The sequence below is a fragment of the Dacryopinax primogenitus genome, assembly GCF_000292625.1.
Source record: "Dacryopinax primogenitus strain DJM-731 SS1 chromosome Unknown DACRYscaffold_24, whole genome shotgun sequence".
Classification (NCBI taxonomy): Eukaryota; Fungi; Basidiomycota; class Dacrymycetes; order Dacrymycetales; family Dacrymycetaceae; genus Dacryopinax; species Dacryopinax primogenitus.
The window spans coordinates 309,565-323,457 of NW_024467221.1; the positions used below are offsets into that span (position 1 = coordinate 309,565).

A 13,893-nucleotide genomic window follows, 5' to 3' on the forward strand; every position below is an offset into this window, starting at 1 on the left:
TACAGATCAGGCATTGCCCACACGACTCGATATCCCTACATATCACACTTCCTCAGACTGAACCTGCTCATATCCACCCTTACGGCCCTTCCCTTTCCGCCTATTGCCATCATCGCCTCCCTTCTTTGCAAATCCTCCAGACGGAACATCATATAGAGAACCGTACTCTACACCAAGCTCGCGGCCAGTGGTCCAGAAGTCCAAACAATTTCGCCAGACACCTTGATCGAAAGGATTTGAATTGGGCGATGACCGTGCAAGTGCACGCCTGTTAGATTTGGCAGTAAAGCGATCGAGACCGAGAAGCTGCAAGAGGAATGCAGCAGTATTCTTGTGCTGGGCCCGCTGCCCCGGCCCCCCTGCTGCCGGATGACCGCCGATTCCATCTGGATTGGGTTCATCGTCCCCCATCATATGCTGACCCTGTCTGGGGTGTGTCAAACCTTCTTGCCCAATTGCAGATGTTCCTCGGCCACCCATAAAGCCAAATCGTGACAAATTCGAGACTTCAAACGTGGTGACCTGCTTTGTTACTTGCCATAATTGCGCAACAAGTAGCACGGAAGTCCACACGAGCTGGAGAGTTGCCCAGATTGAAACCGACGTAATAAATGGCTTCTGTGACGTCCAGCTGCAGAGCGTCGTGGGAAGGATGCAGGACGCTGCGGGTACGGTGTCTGCGGGTACGTTCTGCAAGAAATCTACTCTGCATTAGCTTAGGGACCAGATGAGAAGGAACAAAAGCGCACAAGCATAGACAAGGTAATCAAAGCATAGAACTCCGAGCACCAAAGAGATGAGGAAGATGATAAATTGTCGATGATTAGATATACCGACTGCAGCGTATTAACGGCAAAACAAAGCGATTCTTTAGAACTTACCACAGTTCCAAACCCAGGGACAATGGCTTAAAAGTCTTCAGCTTCATGAGAGAGACGGATCAAGCCTACTCACTGGTCGAATCTTGCTGTGCACCGGTCACAAACCCGGCAATGCTTCGACCGAAGTGGCTTTCTAGCCATGCACACAACACAAAAGGTTTGTCCATTCAATCGTCCTTCGCTGGCCAGCTCTTCAATAATCTACGAAGTGTTTGAGCTAGTGAATGTTGATGGCCAACAACTGAGCTAACCGATTTCAATTCTGCCTCGTCAGCAGGTTTGGGGCATGCGCCGGGATCCAAAGTCACGGAACGGAAGAAGTTGTAGCAACAGAGCAGAAAGCACAAGGCAAACAAGAGGTTCGTCACTGCATAGCCTGAAGTTGCTGGGAATATGATTTAGGATCATGAACGTAGTTGGGAGAGATATCCTTACACCTCACCACTGTCGTAACCCACTCCCAGCCAACGAAGAACAGCGACCCAAAAATGATTCCCGAGAAGTATGGCGACCCAGTCACGGCTGTGCTTGACGGAGGTGCATCTAATAACACCTTCGTGACGACATGGTGCATTCCGAAGAACTCTGCCGCAGCCAGGCAGAGACCAGTGTACCACGTGAGGAGGGAAATTGTGGAAAAAATGAGGTAAAAGAATAAGGTAGGGACCAGAAATACGGCAATTTTGGTGTTCCTCTGGAAGAAGGTGAGGCTCGGCGTCATTGGGAGAACGAGTCGCCCACCTCATTCAAAACACTTTTCCGCTTCCTCCCATCTTCTGTACGTTTTGCCTCTCTACATGCTCGTCTCCACGGGCCTTCACTTTTGAGTTCGGTGGCCATTTCCCGTGGGGTCTTGCCCTGGCCGTCCCGGGAATTGACATCGGCCCCGGCGTCCAAGAGCCGTTTGATGCACAAATGATTTCCTCTCACAACAGCCCAATGCAACGCGGTTAACTGCGAATGATCTCGAGCATGGACGGATGCGCCATGCGACAGCAAGAGTTGGACTGAAAGGGCGTCGCCTTGATATGCTGCCCACATCAGCGCGGTATGCCCCTGAGTGTCCGGATGGTCTACTGCGACAGGCTGATGTAATATGTACAACAGAGGCATGACGGCGCTTGAATGAGTGACCAAGTGTAGGGTGTTGTAACCTTGAGCATCTTCAAGCGAGGGATCAGCGCCATGAGAGATGAGCAACTGGATAACGTAGAGATGTCCGTTACGAGCAGCCCACTGCATTGGTGTTGCAACCAGATCACCTCCCTTTGCGTCCACTTCGGCACCATTGTCAAGAAGAAGTCGACAAGCTGCCATGTGGGCGTTAATCGCTGCCCAGTGCAGTGGTGTAATACCCTGGAGATCCTTGCCATTGGCTAACGATGAGTCATCGGCCAGGAGTTTGGTGAGGGTGGACATGTCACCCCTTTGTGCGGCCACAAATATTTCCGGCTAACGTTCGGTACACAATCAGCGATGTTGCGGCAGGGCATATTAAAGGCATCGTACCAGCTCAGGCTCAGTAGACGGGCCAGGCGCATCGGCTTGAATGGTCTCCAGAGCGACCTCTGTGGGAGCGACAGCTCCCTTGGGAGGCACAATAGACGTAGGATCTGACATGCCACAGGCACTCGAGGGGGGGTGCAAACTAGCTGAAGGATTCGATGAACGCTAGTGAAATGAACAGTTCGACTTGAGTGCAGAAGGAGAGTGATGACAGAGACGGCGACAGGCCCCGGATTATGTATGAGCACCAGCCAGAACTGCGCGGACTTGGGGCCGTGCCCTGATCAGCGGTGACGCGCACCGCCGGTTCTGTACTTCTTCACAGCTTCCTCAATTGGATTGACCCCTGAGTCTGTGTATATATGACCGCTCATGTAATGCACAATGTCATTCTGCTATTATTGAATGCAAACAGAGACAATAACTGTACCGACTCGTCTCTCAACACGGGTAAAATCCAGTCGACACAACAGTAGAAGTATGGAAAGCACGACGTTTATTTGAACTGCGAGGTCATCGATCAGTGTGAAAACAGACAAACCAAAAAAAAAAAAACTTACGTTCTTCCCGTCCGCCCATTTCTTATCTCCGATCTGAAGGTCCCAGGCAAGCGCGTCCTCAAAGAACTGCTTGTCTGCAGGATTCGTCTCAGGCTCCAAACGCTTGTATGCGTACGACTCCCAATCGGCAGCAACATCAACAACTGGCTGGAAATCTTGTCCACGACACACGAGGACGCCAGTGATGATCGAGTTGTTCGCAGTGCCTAACACACCGACAGAACCAAACAGGTACTTGCGTGACGCCTCCAGACGGTCTGCACAATAATTCTTCAGTCATGACAGATAGCGAACCACGGAATTACATACTAAAGAAGCCTCCGATTTGGTTGCTGGACATAAAGACCTGGGTGAGCTCCTCATTGTACTTAAAGTCGACGCGCCAGATAGAAAAGCCTTCCTTGTCAAAGTGCTGGTAGAACCACTCGATAGACCCACCAGAACCCTTTGTGTCCATGTTGGAGTATGAACGCTTCCAGTCTTCCAAGTTAAATGTAGACTTGGGCAAATCGTCCAAGGGGTTTTTAACCTTGGGCTCTGCGGGGACTAAAGGCTCGTCCTCTTCGTCCTCCTCAGCCTGCTTCTTTTTAGGCTTCGCTGCAGTGACTGCAGCTGCAGCTGCAGACTGGACGGCCCCAGCAGCAGCCGCAACAGCACCTGCAACACCGGATGGCTTGGCGGGGTTTGTTTCTTTTGCGTCCTTCTTCGGGGGCTGATACTGAAGAGCGGTCTCGATGTAGCTAGTCTCGCCGAAGATCTCTTTGAGGAGAGGCTGGTTGGTGATGGTTTCGAACCACCGTACCAAATTGGGCAGCTTCTCGCGCGCGGTGGCATCAACCAGGGTCGAAAATGCAGATTGGACGATGGTCGCGAGGGTTATGTCGGCGAGAGTAATGCGCTCGGTAACCAGGAATGTACACGTATGCAGATGTTTCTCAACAACCTCAAGAGCAGGTATAATACGCTGACGCCAGTATGAATCGACCTGCAACGCGTTCAATGAATCAGACAGTTTTAACCGCCACTTCAATGACTCACAGGCTTGACGTAAGCACCAGCATTGCCTCGAACAAGGGCAAGTGTGTTGCTCATGGGGACACGGACTTCGTTGTCGGCGAAGGAGATCCACTGGTCCACCAGAGCTGCATCGTGTGGGGACGCGCCGAGAACAGTAGAGTTGTGAGACAGCGAAGCCACTGTAGTTCAAATTAGCAACTATGACCAAGGAAGATGTTGGGAATGCAAAATGGTGTCAGCGAAGCAGAATTACAAAATTATCTCGACATAGATGATTAAGTCAGGGATAACCGAATGGACAAGAACTCATCCTGGAAGCGGGCAAGAATATCGAAAACGCACCATAGCGAGCGACTGCAGCACTCTCAAAGAGCTTTAAGCCGTCCTTGCCTTCGAACCCAGGAAACTTGCCGTGGGGAAACTTTGCAAGATATTCCGGACTCTTGTTAGTCTCCCCGAACGTGCAGAGAGGAATGTCGAGCTGGACGCCCGCAACAGCGGCAGCAGCACGCACACGCTTGCCATACCCCTGCCCGGGGAATGTATAGAGAGTGCCGACAGACATTTGATGCAGTGGAAGAGTGGGATGATTGGATGAGGGGATGAGGGGATGAGGGGACCTGACTGTTAACGTTCTCTCCTTGCTTGACTCGAACTTTTTTTCACAACGTGGCCTACAACGCGACGATGTATGGAAGCAAAATGATGTGTGACACGGAAGTAAAAGTAGAAAAACAACTCCGCCCCCGCCGCTCTGCAACGGCACAGAGCAGCAGCACACACGACCCCCCACCATTCCCAACACCCTTTTCTGGCCCACTCGATTTTCTCTTCCTCCCCCATCGTCCCCCTCTTCTCCCATGGCAAAGTCGGACAAGCGGCGTGTTGTCAAACACCCACCAAACAGTACGTTGGTGTTGTCCCGTTCGGCTGACAAACATCTCACGCATCTTGCATAGCGAGGGGCCGCAAACCGCGTCTTGTGTCCGATGTCGGCCAGACAGCTCGCGACCTCGACGATCAACTGAGATCAATGGGGCTCAGGGTGGTACCTACGGAAGGCGACGGCAATTGCTTATTCCGCGCCCTCTCCGACCAAGTGAGGCTCTCTTGCGGACTTCGTGAGACTGAAGCACTTACCCAACATTATCCAGATGTATGGGACTGATCGGCACCACTCCAGTCTACGCAAAGATATTTGTGACTGGTTGGCTGGCCATCCCGAACGCTACAGAGGTTTTGTTGACGACGACCGTTCTCTCGAAGATCATATCTCTGTTATGCGCCAATTAGGGACCTATGGCGGCCATTTGGAACTTTCTGCCTTCGCACATCGTTTTCGGCGTGATATCAAGGTCGTTCAGCCTGGTCTTGTCTACGTAATTTCATGTGCGGATATCCCGTCTCCGAGCAAATCACCACCCTCTCTTCCGAGGCCTGGGGAACCCAACGAGAGGGAGGCGAGGAGATTGCACAGAGAAGCCGTGCGAGAGGCAGCAGAAGCCGCTTCATTGACACCTCAGCCAGCTGTGTCGTCCACGGTCTACGTTGCCTATCACGACTGGGAACACTACTCGTCTTTGCGGATCATTAATGGACCTCCGGCCCCCGCAAAGATACGAGATCATCCGGTGCCTATGATTCCCACTCACCAGATGAGCTCCCTCCCACGTCCTCGCGGTCGACCACGAAAGCATCCCCTCCCACCTCATCGCATACCTTTACCGCCATCTCCACCTCCGTTGCAATCTTACCGTGATCCGTCGCCCTCGAATTCCGCTTCGACATCCGCACCTTCCACTGGTTCAGCAACCGAGGCGTCTACTCCACCGACCTCGAATTCACCCAAGCGTAGTGCAAGCGATATGTCAGACGATGATGATATCGATATTGATCACAACCCACGCGCACGAAAGACGCCCAGATCTGAACGACCTTCGCCCTGCGCCGCGGCGGAAGTGGAAGCCGTCCTCAAGAGGAAATTGACCCGAAAAGAACGTCAGGCTGTTGGTCGAGTCGGTGGCAGTCGTGTGTTGGTGAGGCAGAAACCTAAGCCAATGGACAGAACCCAAATAGACCATAGCGAAAGCGCGTCCGGCGACCTCTCCTTTAAGGAACTGCACATCTGAATTATCTCGCATGTGCTCCGCTCACACACTGTGTCATAACGCATTTTTTTTCTGCACATTGCATTACCATACTGTTTTCTCATTCATCACACTCTCCCTGTAGGCTTAGGTTACCCTTATTGCTTCACATATCAATCGTATCATATTATCGCTGCTCAGCTGTACAGTTCGTCAGCCTCCGTGGAGGGGACTCGTCCCTCTTGCTTAGTACTTGGGTGGCTATGAATTCCAGGGTACGGGTGTTCCAAAACTGGAAGCTCGACGAATATGCCGGGTGAGAACCCTCTACACGAATCTGATTGCAACCATGCCTCAGAACTCCCCAAAACGTAACATAATACGGTAAATCTGTTCCTTCGAACCTTTTCTCACCGCTCGATTCAGCTCTTCCCTTCCAATACCAATTTATTGCCGGCGCAATTGCTGGTAAGAGTGAAAAAAATGTCTCTACAGGGCCATCTCATCAGGCTATGCAGGTGTCAGTGAAATCCTGACCTTCTATCCCCTAGGCATGTATGCTGACGCCTTGTTCGTCAACTTACACTCATCTGCATTCTTACGCAGATGTGGTGGGTGAATCTCGAATTTACGTGCTCCTCCCATGGGATGAATGTTTTTCCTTGGGCCTAGGTGAAGACGCGCCTTCAGCTACAATCCGGCAAGGCTGAGGCCGGAGTTGTCGGCACCTTGCGCAATATTGTCGTTCGGGAGGGGTACTTTGTTATTGGTGCTTTTCTCGGCCTATGTAATTGCTCATGGCTTGGTAGTTTCTGGCGGTTGTACAGAGGTTTACTGCCCCCATTACTGATGGAGGCTCCAAAACGTGCAGTCAAATGTGAGTTACCATCGAAACCACATGGTAAACCAGCTGATCAGAGGTGTATATAGTCGGTGCAAACGATTTCTGGGGCAAGGTATAGATTTACTGCTCGTCAAGGTTGCGCAAATTCACGAGAGCAAACAGACATTCTTATCTATCTCCGGCTCCAGCCAGATGACACAGCCATTATCTGTCATCACAGGCGCCGCTGCTGGGGCCACAGAATCTATTGTGGTACGTTCACGTTCGAGTTCCCTGCTACTAACTAAATGGCCCGACTACAAATCAGGTGGTTCCGTTTGAACTTATCAAGATCAAGTGAGTGATCAGATCTCGTCCTAAATGACTAGATCTTAGTTTCCCAGGCTCCAAGACAAGTCAAGCACGTTTAAAGGGCCAGCGGATGTCCTTGTTCAGATCATAAAGAAAGAAGGCATCCTAGGGATCTATACTGGCATGGAATCTACTTTCTGGCGGTTCGTAGACGGGTCATCCTTTTAGCGCCAATGTTCTAATTTCTGTTGTTCAGACATCTCACCTGGAACGCAGGTTATTTTGGGTGAGGAAGGCACCCTACCGATACTGCTTGGCTGAAACAACCGTCATATAGTTCCATTTTCCAGGTGCGGGCCATGTTACCAAAGGCAGAGGTGCGGATTTCCCAAAATTGAGTAGAATATGAATGAAACGTCCCGACAGACAGGTCAAGGCAAACTGATGAACAATCTAATTGCCGGCACAATTGGTGTGTCTTGCCGGGGTGCCACATTTGCCACCTAATGATAATGGTGCAGGAGGTTTCATCGGGACTGCACTAAATACTCCTTTCGATGTTGGAGTTCCAGATTCCCTCATTGTATTTCCCACTGATTTGATGTATTCACAGGTGGTGAAGAGCCGCATCCAAGGTGCCACTAAGGTTCCGGGTATTGTCCCAAAGTACAACTGGACCATTCCAAGTCTTTTCGTCGTCGCCAGAGAGGAAGGCTTGTCTGCTTTATACAAAGGCTTTGTGCCCAAGGTTCTGCGATTAGCCCCAGGTGGAGGTGTACTTCTACTCGGTAAGCGTAACGGGGACAGTACTCTACAATATCAACTTAGCAATGTCTACAGTTGTGGAATTCACGCTGAACGCATTCCGACAAATGTTAGGTCCTCCATACATATAGAAACTCTGTTTGCAGCCAGAACTGTGGATTTACCAAATGTGACAACCTGAGGCATGTGTGTCCCGCAACCAAGTCGTTACATAATACTCCCTGTTTTTCCTCCCACACGCTGAAATCCGCCAGTTTTCACTTGGGCCACGGCGTTGCGTTTTTATTCATAGAAGTTCGATATGCGGTAGCCTCGCACGGTATACTGATTGCATGTTTTGATACTGAACGGAAAGTGCCATGCACGTCCAATGGCAACATATCAGTGACCTCACGTTCATGTGATCATGGCTGCATTGTGGGTTGGGATATGACTCACCCAGGCATAGTAGACCATGATCCACAACAAAACATGCGTTTCTCCCTTCATTTTATGTTTTTCCCTTGGCAAATAGCGAAGGAAAGCTCTTGTCGGTGAATCGCAATCAGCTACACGGTGAAACGCCAACAAGGCATGCCCCAGCAAGGGGAATTCTGCCCTTCCACGTGTACCATTTGCAGCTATGGTGCTCGGTTTGACGGCATCACCGCCTTTCTGAGGACAAGTAACCTGTCGTTGGTAGCATACAGCGCCCTCGTCAATCGGCGCAGTATACACATCTTGTGTGGTTCCGAAGGTGAGAGTCCGACAAAACAGGGAGGGAACGACACCGCTCTTCTCTGCTTCCTTCACCTTAAATAGTAGCGAACTTGAAAAACAGTCATTCCCAGTCGTAATATTGGCAAAGCACTGGTCTGAAGGGGCATAACAGCTATTTTGTTTCTGAAAATGGGCTCCCAAAATTTACCTCCTAGCCAGCGCAGTGTTGCTTACCCAACCAACCATACAAGTGAAAATTTGACTTCTCAAATGTCCTTCTTTGGACCATTGTGCCCCAATGAAGTATTTATTTCAAGCATTATCACTGCATGTTTTATTTTACTTTAAATTGTATATATTAGTAGTATTGATCTTCGCATGAATATAACAGTGATGAAAACTAAAATAATTGCACAATGTGATGGAACAAAATTATACTAACATAATTGCACAAAAACTTTGTATAATGACTCTTTGTGATCCCATTCAACCTCAGGACATCTGACTTCCTTCAAACTTCCCTTCTCCCATGTGCACTGAGGATGTGCCATGTCTTATGGAACATCAATCCCTGGTTGCCTAGTTGCAGCAGTAATCACCTTCCTTGACTGTTCCCATGGTAGGGAGGGATGGGGACAATGCAATAATAATACACCATCACTGATAGTGCTTCTGCACTCATTTGAGATAAAGGAATATATGAGGTGGCAAGGATGGCTCTCAAATCAGCTTTGATAATGATGAACTGGTAAGCAGCCACCTCTATGGGGAAGGTTTTGTCGCAAGACAATGGGCCAGTTGTACTCAAAATCAGCGCTCAATGAGCAGAGCTCATGCAGCTGACTCCCAAATGGCACAATAGCTCTGTGACATAGAGATCAAGTTTCACACCCAAGTGTCATCATAAAATGTGACATTCAAGTTCAGGCTTATTCTGATTCCCCTGGCTGAACAGAGAAAGGGAAGCAGCATCTCCAGCCACTCCCACACTGGCATGTCAAGATCCTGTGGGTCCTCTTTCACATGATACAGATGTATTTTCGATTCTGTCAGAATCTGCTCACACTAACCCTGACCTAAAGTTACATTACTTCTGTATCATGTGAAAGAGCCTTACCAGATCTGGTCTTCAGTCACAACATGTTGGGAAACTATCTGGATGGGCATGTCAGGTACTTTCTTTCTGAAGATGGGGGGATCAGAGGAATTCTGATGGAATTCCTCCAGTGCCCCATCCTTGGAGATATTGCTCCTACAATGCCCCTCTGGAGGCAAATGCTCAGAATGCCCTCTCCTTCATGTGCTCACATAGCACGCAGCATTTTCACCTGGCAGGCCAGGAATCTGCTGTCTTCAAGATATGTTTGGCCCCTCCAGGAAGACAGGAGCCTGAGCTTACCCTTCTTGCTCTTTTGACATGCAAGGAAAGCTGTGCACTCTGTGAACACGTGAAGGAGAGGGCATTCTGAGCATTTGCCTCTGGAGGGGCATTGTGGGAGCAATATCTCCAGGGAGGGGGCACTGGAGGAATTCTCTTAGGAATTTTTTCTGGTACTTCCTCTGCACATACCCTTGCTAAAATGCACCTCTGCAGACAATTGCCCTAAATGGCCCTCTCCTTCACATGTGCAACTTGAAAGGGCCCAGTATAGGCCCTCACTGATGGTTCAGTGCAATGAAGTATCACTCAGAAGTACTGTTAAGACTGTTCTGTATTAGAGAAAACATCTAGATACAGTTTCTAATGATGATGGCGAGGAGGGAGGAAAGGACATGGAAAAAAGGTAGGCTAGGCCCACAAACAAGTAGGGCCTAACAATGGAAGCAAACAGATGGAGATGTGCAATGCAGACAAGGGAGGAGGTTTAGGAAGAGAATAGATGGGTAAGGGGGATCCTTACACAACTCATATGGAGAAAGTTTGTTTGAGTCTTACAACAACATTGGTGGCCATGAGAACAACAACAATGAGAACAGTAACAATGTACCAAAGTGAAAAGGCTTCTGCATTGCCTCCAGACAGGCATTGTGGAAGCAATATCTAAAGAGGGGTACTGGAAACATTTCATGGAATTGCATTTGTCTTCTCTTGCCCATGAATTAAGGAGATCTTGCTTACAGTAGCAAATGCAGTGCAGGTCCTCTGCTTTTGGTATGTAACTTTCAAGAGAGAGTCATATTGACCATTAATCCTGCTCCTGCTATCATGATACTTGTGTCAATAAGTGCAAGGCTCTGTTATGAATGAGTTTGGTCTTATTAACATGTGTACCTTTGGCAGGTGACTAGTCAGGCTCCTCAAGGCCATCAACTGGATATGGCTCAATTGAATGATTGCATTGTTCAGCCATGTGGGTGTACAAAAACCTTCTTTCAGAAGACTGCACCACTCTTTAAGGGAACTGCTTTTTTTAAATATGTGAGGAGGAGGGAGAGGGAGAGGGAGAGGGCAGGGGTGATGGTTTTTCCATGTTTTCTTTGGGGCATAGTATTGATAACCTGTATTGTGGCCATTATCCTGTTTCCTTGTCAAGGACAGAGCTCTCTATAGTGTCCAGCACTTATCTTGGCATCTGGGGATAACTTTGCATTGAAACCACTTAACAGCAACATGGTACAGAGCTAATTTGTTCCCCCTACCTTTTGGAGTGTGTAGGGCCTTACTTTGCTCTGCTTGAAGTAAGGCTCACTCATTGGGGACCATGTTGGAAGCATACATGTTCTGGGCTATCAATGGTGGTATCCACCTCTTTCTTTCAGTAAACTACAGTGCTATGATCCCTCTCTAGCTCCCCAAACAATGTATTATGGCAAACAGAAGCACTACACTGCCCGTAAGTTCTTGACAATGATGAATCAAGCCCAGATCCTCCATCTTTCACCACCACCACCACCACTGTCTCTGCCTTGTCTCCTCCCTCACCTCTACCACCACCACCCTTCCCTTCCTCCCCTCCTTGCTCTGTGCTGTGTTCTCAAGCAATCCCCTCTCTTCTTGTTGCAAAGATCACAACATCATATCAGCTTTTGCCAAATACTGAGCACATATATGTGCCAATGATGTGGTCCAACCCAATGGGGTTCTCACAGGGATTTTGAGGGACGATTTTGAGGGACGATAATGTCTGTTACACTATGTACTCCAGTATGCTTTATTTGATACCCTGCCTGATACTCTTGAGCAGGCCTCAACTTTATGAAATGCTTTTGTATTAGCAATTTGATCAATAAAATTTATGAACTAGCATACCCAGCATTGTGTATCACACGAGTACGCTTCTCACGCCTAACATCAAAGCTGCCTGACCGCTGCCGCACACGACACACATACGGCGTAATTTTGGAAACCTGATGTTTTACCCATGTCGTGGTTCTCCCCAGTGAGTGTGAGACATACAAATTGCTAGGACTAATCTAGCGCCGCATGCCGCTTCTCGATGGGATGGAGAAAATGTGAACATCGGGTATGTAATTGAGCATATGGATCAATACGCAGGAAAGGCGAACGAAGGTGGGGGATGGTTCCAGGTGTTTACGCTCGCTGAGTCCGGCCTCGTCGGGGCTTCGGGAAATCAAGTGGAACCCTCAGGAATGCCCTTCGGGCTAAGTGGGCTTCCTTGGGGAGACCCAGGCGAGTTCTGTCGTCCACATTCGGAATTTCCACTTTGCATCCTATACATTATATGACAGGTAAGATTGGAAATGATGCCGTAAGGGAGACATACCGATTGCACGGAAAATCTTCATCACCCTGTTTTTTTCTTTGACAAATCAACTAACATGATAGAACAATTGACTTACCTAGCTGGTGGCAGGTGCAAGTCGCTTGCAAGCGTGCCGACGTCAGCGGCAAAATTGTCCACAATTAGGCATAACACGAACATGTGCGCCAGAAGTTTGACGTCCATCTCGGATGTAACTCGACTCCTGTAGACACAGTTTCAACCTACACGAATGCACGGCATAAAATAAACTGACGTTTTAGAGAGGCGCGATGGTTCCGAATATCTGGCGCGCAGGCCTTCCTGAACTAAAGAAGGAATACGAGACATCCTTCCATTCATCTTGTCCATGTCACCACCATTCATCGTTGCCTGCCTGAAGCAGAGCATACAGGATATATGGAACAGGAGTCGTCTAAAACACAGCGTTAGGGAACCATACGTCATAAACACGACAATCTTCATACAAATGCAACTTGCTGATCTTACTTTCTTGACCAGCAAGGATAAGGCGTTGATTAATCCATGTTGAACGGTTGTAAGGAAGAATATTGGTCCTTTCGTCATTGCTCTGAGCAGCTACCAGTTCTCGCGTGGGACACGCCTTCAACTCAGAATCGGGGACAACACTATTTATAGAATAGACCTGGCATGCGGTCGTGAGTGTCCTTCACGGGTGCAGGAGATTTTGCCCCTACCCCAGCAGGGTCATTCGCCTCCATGTTTGGGGATGGTCCAGGTCGATTGTGGTAAATCGCTTCTTGTTCACCTGCGAAAATGAAGTCAATACGGGAGATAAAGAGAGAAATCTGCGAACTGATGTTCGGCAGGGCTCTAGTATTCATCCTGATATCCTCCTGCAAGTGGTGAGCAATGCCCTTCATAGCTGCGACGTCGACCCGATTTCGTTCTGCCGCCTGAATTGCAGCCTTTGACCTCTTGGAGCCAAAGGTCTGCCCGAGCGCATTTCTGGCTTGTACTCTTCGTCCGATGCTACGATCAATAGTCGACACCTGCTTCTGCTTTACCTCGCGAGACATTATGTAGAGAGGTGCTGGTTGTATAACGAGTTTGTTGGCCGGCTGGTCGTAGACTGCCACCATATACTCAGAGAAGGAGCCTGAGTTAATCGCAGCTGCATCTTGATTTACGCTGAGAAAGTCGATTTCGGTGCTCCTTCCAAAGAGGATACTTTTCTCACTCGATGCAGCCACAGCCCGAGATTCATGAGATGCGGGTTCGTGATAACATTTGAAAGTGGTGGATGATGCCGGCACCAGCGCGGGGAAGCTCCCTGGAAGAAGATGGAGATCAATAATGAGCATGTCGAGCTATATGAGCCAACAGACCGACTATAGCCCCCCGCGAATGCGTTGAACTATTAGCATTCACCACGGACACCATCTCTGTGTTGTCGTTCAACGGTACACAGGAAAATCGAATTGCGGCGCTAAGGCAAGTCGGAATGGCTAAACGCCGATGCCGTAACGTCAGACGCGTCTCCGCTCTTTCTCAGTGTGC

General features: G+C 49.1%; 5 protein-coding genes across 5 annotated transcripts; 2 read left to right on the forward strand and 3 right to left on the reverse strand.

The window, feature by feature from the left end:
* Position 1: 1 nt before the first annotated feature.
* Positions 2–2,626, reverse strand: DACRYDRAFT_25271 (uncharacterized protein). Its single transcript, XM_040774093.1, has 8 exons — positions 2,391–2,626; positions 1,623–2,333; positions 1,317–1,575; positions 1,133–1,266; positions 955–1,082; positions 882–907; positions 750–836; positions 2–701 (listed from the first exon to the last, which is right to left on the reverse strand). The coding sequence occupies exons 1-8, from the start codon at positions 2,499–2,501 to the stop codon at positions 43–45; spliced, it is 2,115 nt and encodes a 704-aa protein (XP_040624052.1). The 5' UTR covers positions 2,502–2,626; the 3' UTR covers positions 2–42.
* Positions 2,627–2,756: 130 nt separating this feature from the next.
* On the reverse strand, positions 2,757–4,600 carry DACRYDRAFT_25272 (EF1G-domain-containing protein). The gene is made up of 5 exons (XM_040774094.1): positions 4,307–4,600; positions 3,986–4,143; positions 3,257–3,932; positions 2,948–3,204; positions 2,757–2,892 (listed from the first exon to the last, which is right to left on the reverse strand). The coding sequence occupies exons 1-5, from the start codon at positions 4,527–4,529 to the stop codon at positions 2,884–2,886; spliced, it is 1,323 nt and encodes a 440-aa protein (XP_040624053.1). The 5' UTR covers positions 4,530–4,600; the 3' UTR covers positions 2,757–2,883.
* A 168-nt stretch (positions 4,601–4,768) lies between these two features.
* On the forward strand, positions 4,769–6,245 carry DACRYDRAFT_25273 (cysteine proteinase). The gene is made up of 3 exons (XM_040774095.1): positions 4,769–4,870; positions 4,924–5,063; positions 5,119–6,245. Exons 1-3 carry the CDS (start codon positions 4,825–4,827, stop codon positions 6,091–6,093), a joined length of 1,161 nt encoding a protein of 386 aa, XP_040624054.1. The 5' UTR covers positions 4,769–4,824; the 3' UTR covers positions 6,094–6,245.
* A 128-nt stretch (positions 6,246–6,373) lies between these two features.
* On the forward strand, positions 6,374–8,291 carry DACRYDRAFT_25274 (organic acid transporter). The gene is made up of 15 exons (XM_040774096.1): positions 6,374–6,422; positions 6,478–6,519; positions 6,570–6,625; positions 6,724–6,806; positions 6,861–6,928; positions 6,982–7,007; positions 7,058–7,147; positions 7,203–7,231; positions 7,279–7,389; positions 7,443–7,472; positions 7,524–7,563; positions 7,613–7,658; positions 7,708–7,745; positions 7,800–7,974; positions 8,027–8,291. Exons 1-15 carry the CDS (start codon positions 6,401–6,403, stop codon positions 8,080–8,082), a joined length of 912 nt encoding a protein of 303 aa, XP_040624055.1. The 5' UTR covers positions 6,374–6,400; the 3' UTR covers positions 8,083–8,291.
* A 3,820-nt stretch (positions 8,292–12,111) lies between these two features.
* Positions 12,112–13,785, reverse strand: DACRYDRAFT_25276 (RNA polymerase I associated factor A49-like protein). The gene is made up of 8 exons (XM_040774097.1): positions 13,722–13,785; positions 13,190–13,666; positions 13,071–13,141; positions 12,840–13,018; positions 12,629–12,787; positions 12,452–12,577; positions 12,376–12,401; positions 12,112–12,322 (listed from the first exon to the last, which is right to left on the reverse strand). Exons 1-8 carry the CDS (start codon positions 13,774–13,776, stop codon positions 12,183–12,185), a joined length of 1,233 nt encoding a protein of 410 aa, XP_040624056.1. The 5' UTR covers positions 13,777–13,785; the 3' UTR covers positions 12,112–12,182.
* Positions 13,786–13,893: the final 108 nt, after the last annotated feature.

Bases quoted from the DNA above. Each gene is read 5' to 3' on its own strand.
- DACRYDRAFT_25271 (XM_040774093.1), bottom strand. From the start codon at position 2,501: ATGTCAGATCCTACGTCTATTGTGCCTCCCAAGGGAGCTGTCGCTCCC. The intron at 1,576-1,622 runs GTGGGCGACTCG...ACCTTCTTCCAG, and splicing joins GGAAAAGTGTTTTGAATGAG to AGGAACACCAAAATTGCCGT. The intron at 837-881 runs GTAAGTTCTAAA...AATACGCTGCAG, and splicing joins TCCCTGGGTTTGGAACTGTG to TCGGTATATCTAATCATCGA.
- DACRYDRAFT_25272 (XM_040774094.1), bottom strand. From the start codon at position 4,529: ATGTCTGTCGGCACTCTCTATACATTCCCCGGGCAGGGGTATGGCAAG. The intron at 4,144-4,306 runs GTGCGTTTTCGA...TTTGAACTACAG, and splicing joins TGCTGCAGTCGCTCGCTATG to TGGCTTCGCTGTCTCACAAC. The intron at 3,205-3,256 runs GTATGTAATTCC...ATTATTGTGCAG, and splicing joins CCAAATCGGAGGCTTCTTTA to ACCGTCTGGAGGCGTCACGC.
- DACRYDRAFT_25273 (XM_040774095.1), top strand. From the start codon at position 4,825: ATGGCAAAGTCGGACAAGCGGCGTGTTGTCAAACACCCACCAAACA. The intron at 4,871-4,923 runs GTACGTTGGTGT...CATCTTGCATAG, and splicing joins TGTCAAACACCCACCAAACA to CGAGGGGCCGCAAACCGCGT. The intron at 5,064-5,118 runs GTGAGGCTCTCT...AACATTATCCAG, and splicing joins TCCGCGCCCTCTCCGACCAA to ATGTATGGGACTGATCGGCA.
- DACRYDRAFT_25274 (XM_040774096.1), top strand. From the start codon at position 6,401: ATGCCTCAGAACTCCCCAAAAC. The intron at 6,807-6,860 runs GTACTTTGTTAT...ATGGCTTGGTAG, and splicing joins AATATTGTCGTTCGGGAGGG to TTTCTGGCGGTTGTACAGAG. The intron at 7,008-7,057 runs GTATAGATTTAC...GAGAGCAAACAG, and splicing joins CAAACGATTTCTGGGGCAAG to ACATTCTTATCTATCTCCGG.
- DACRYDRAFT_25276 (XM_040774097.1), bottom strand. From the start codon at position 13,776: ATGGTGTCCGTGGTGAATGCTAATAGTTCAACGCATTCGCGGGGGGCT. The intron at 13,667-13,721 runs GTCTGTTGGCTC...ATCTTCTTCCAG, and splicing joins TTCGCGGGGGGCTATAGTCG to GGAGCTTCCCCGCGCTGGTG. The intron at 12,402-12,451 runs GTAAGTCAATTG...AGAAAAAAACAG, and splicing joins TTGCACCTGCCACCAGCTAG to GGTGATGAAGATTTTCCGTG.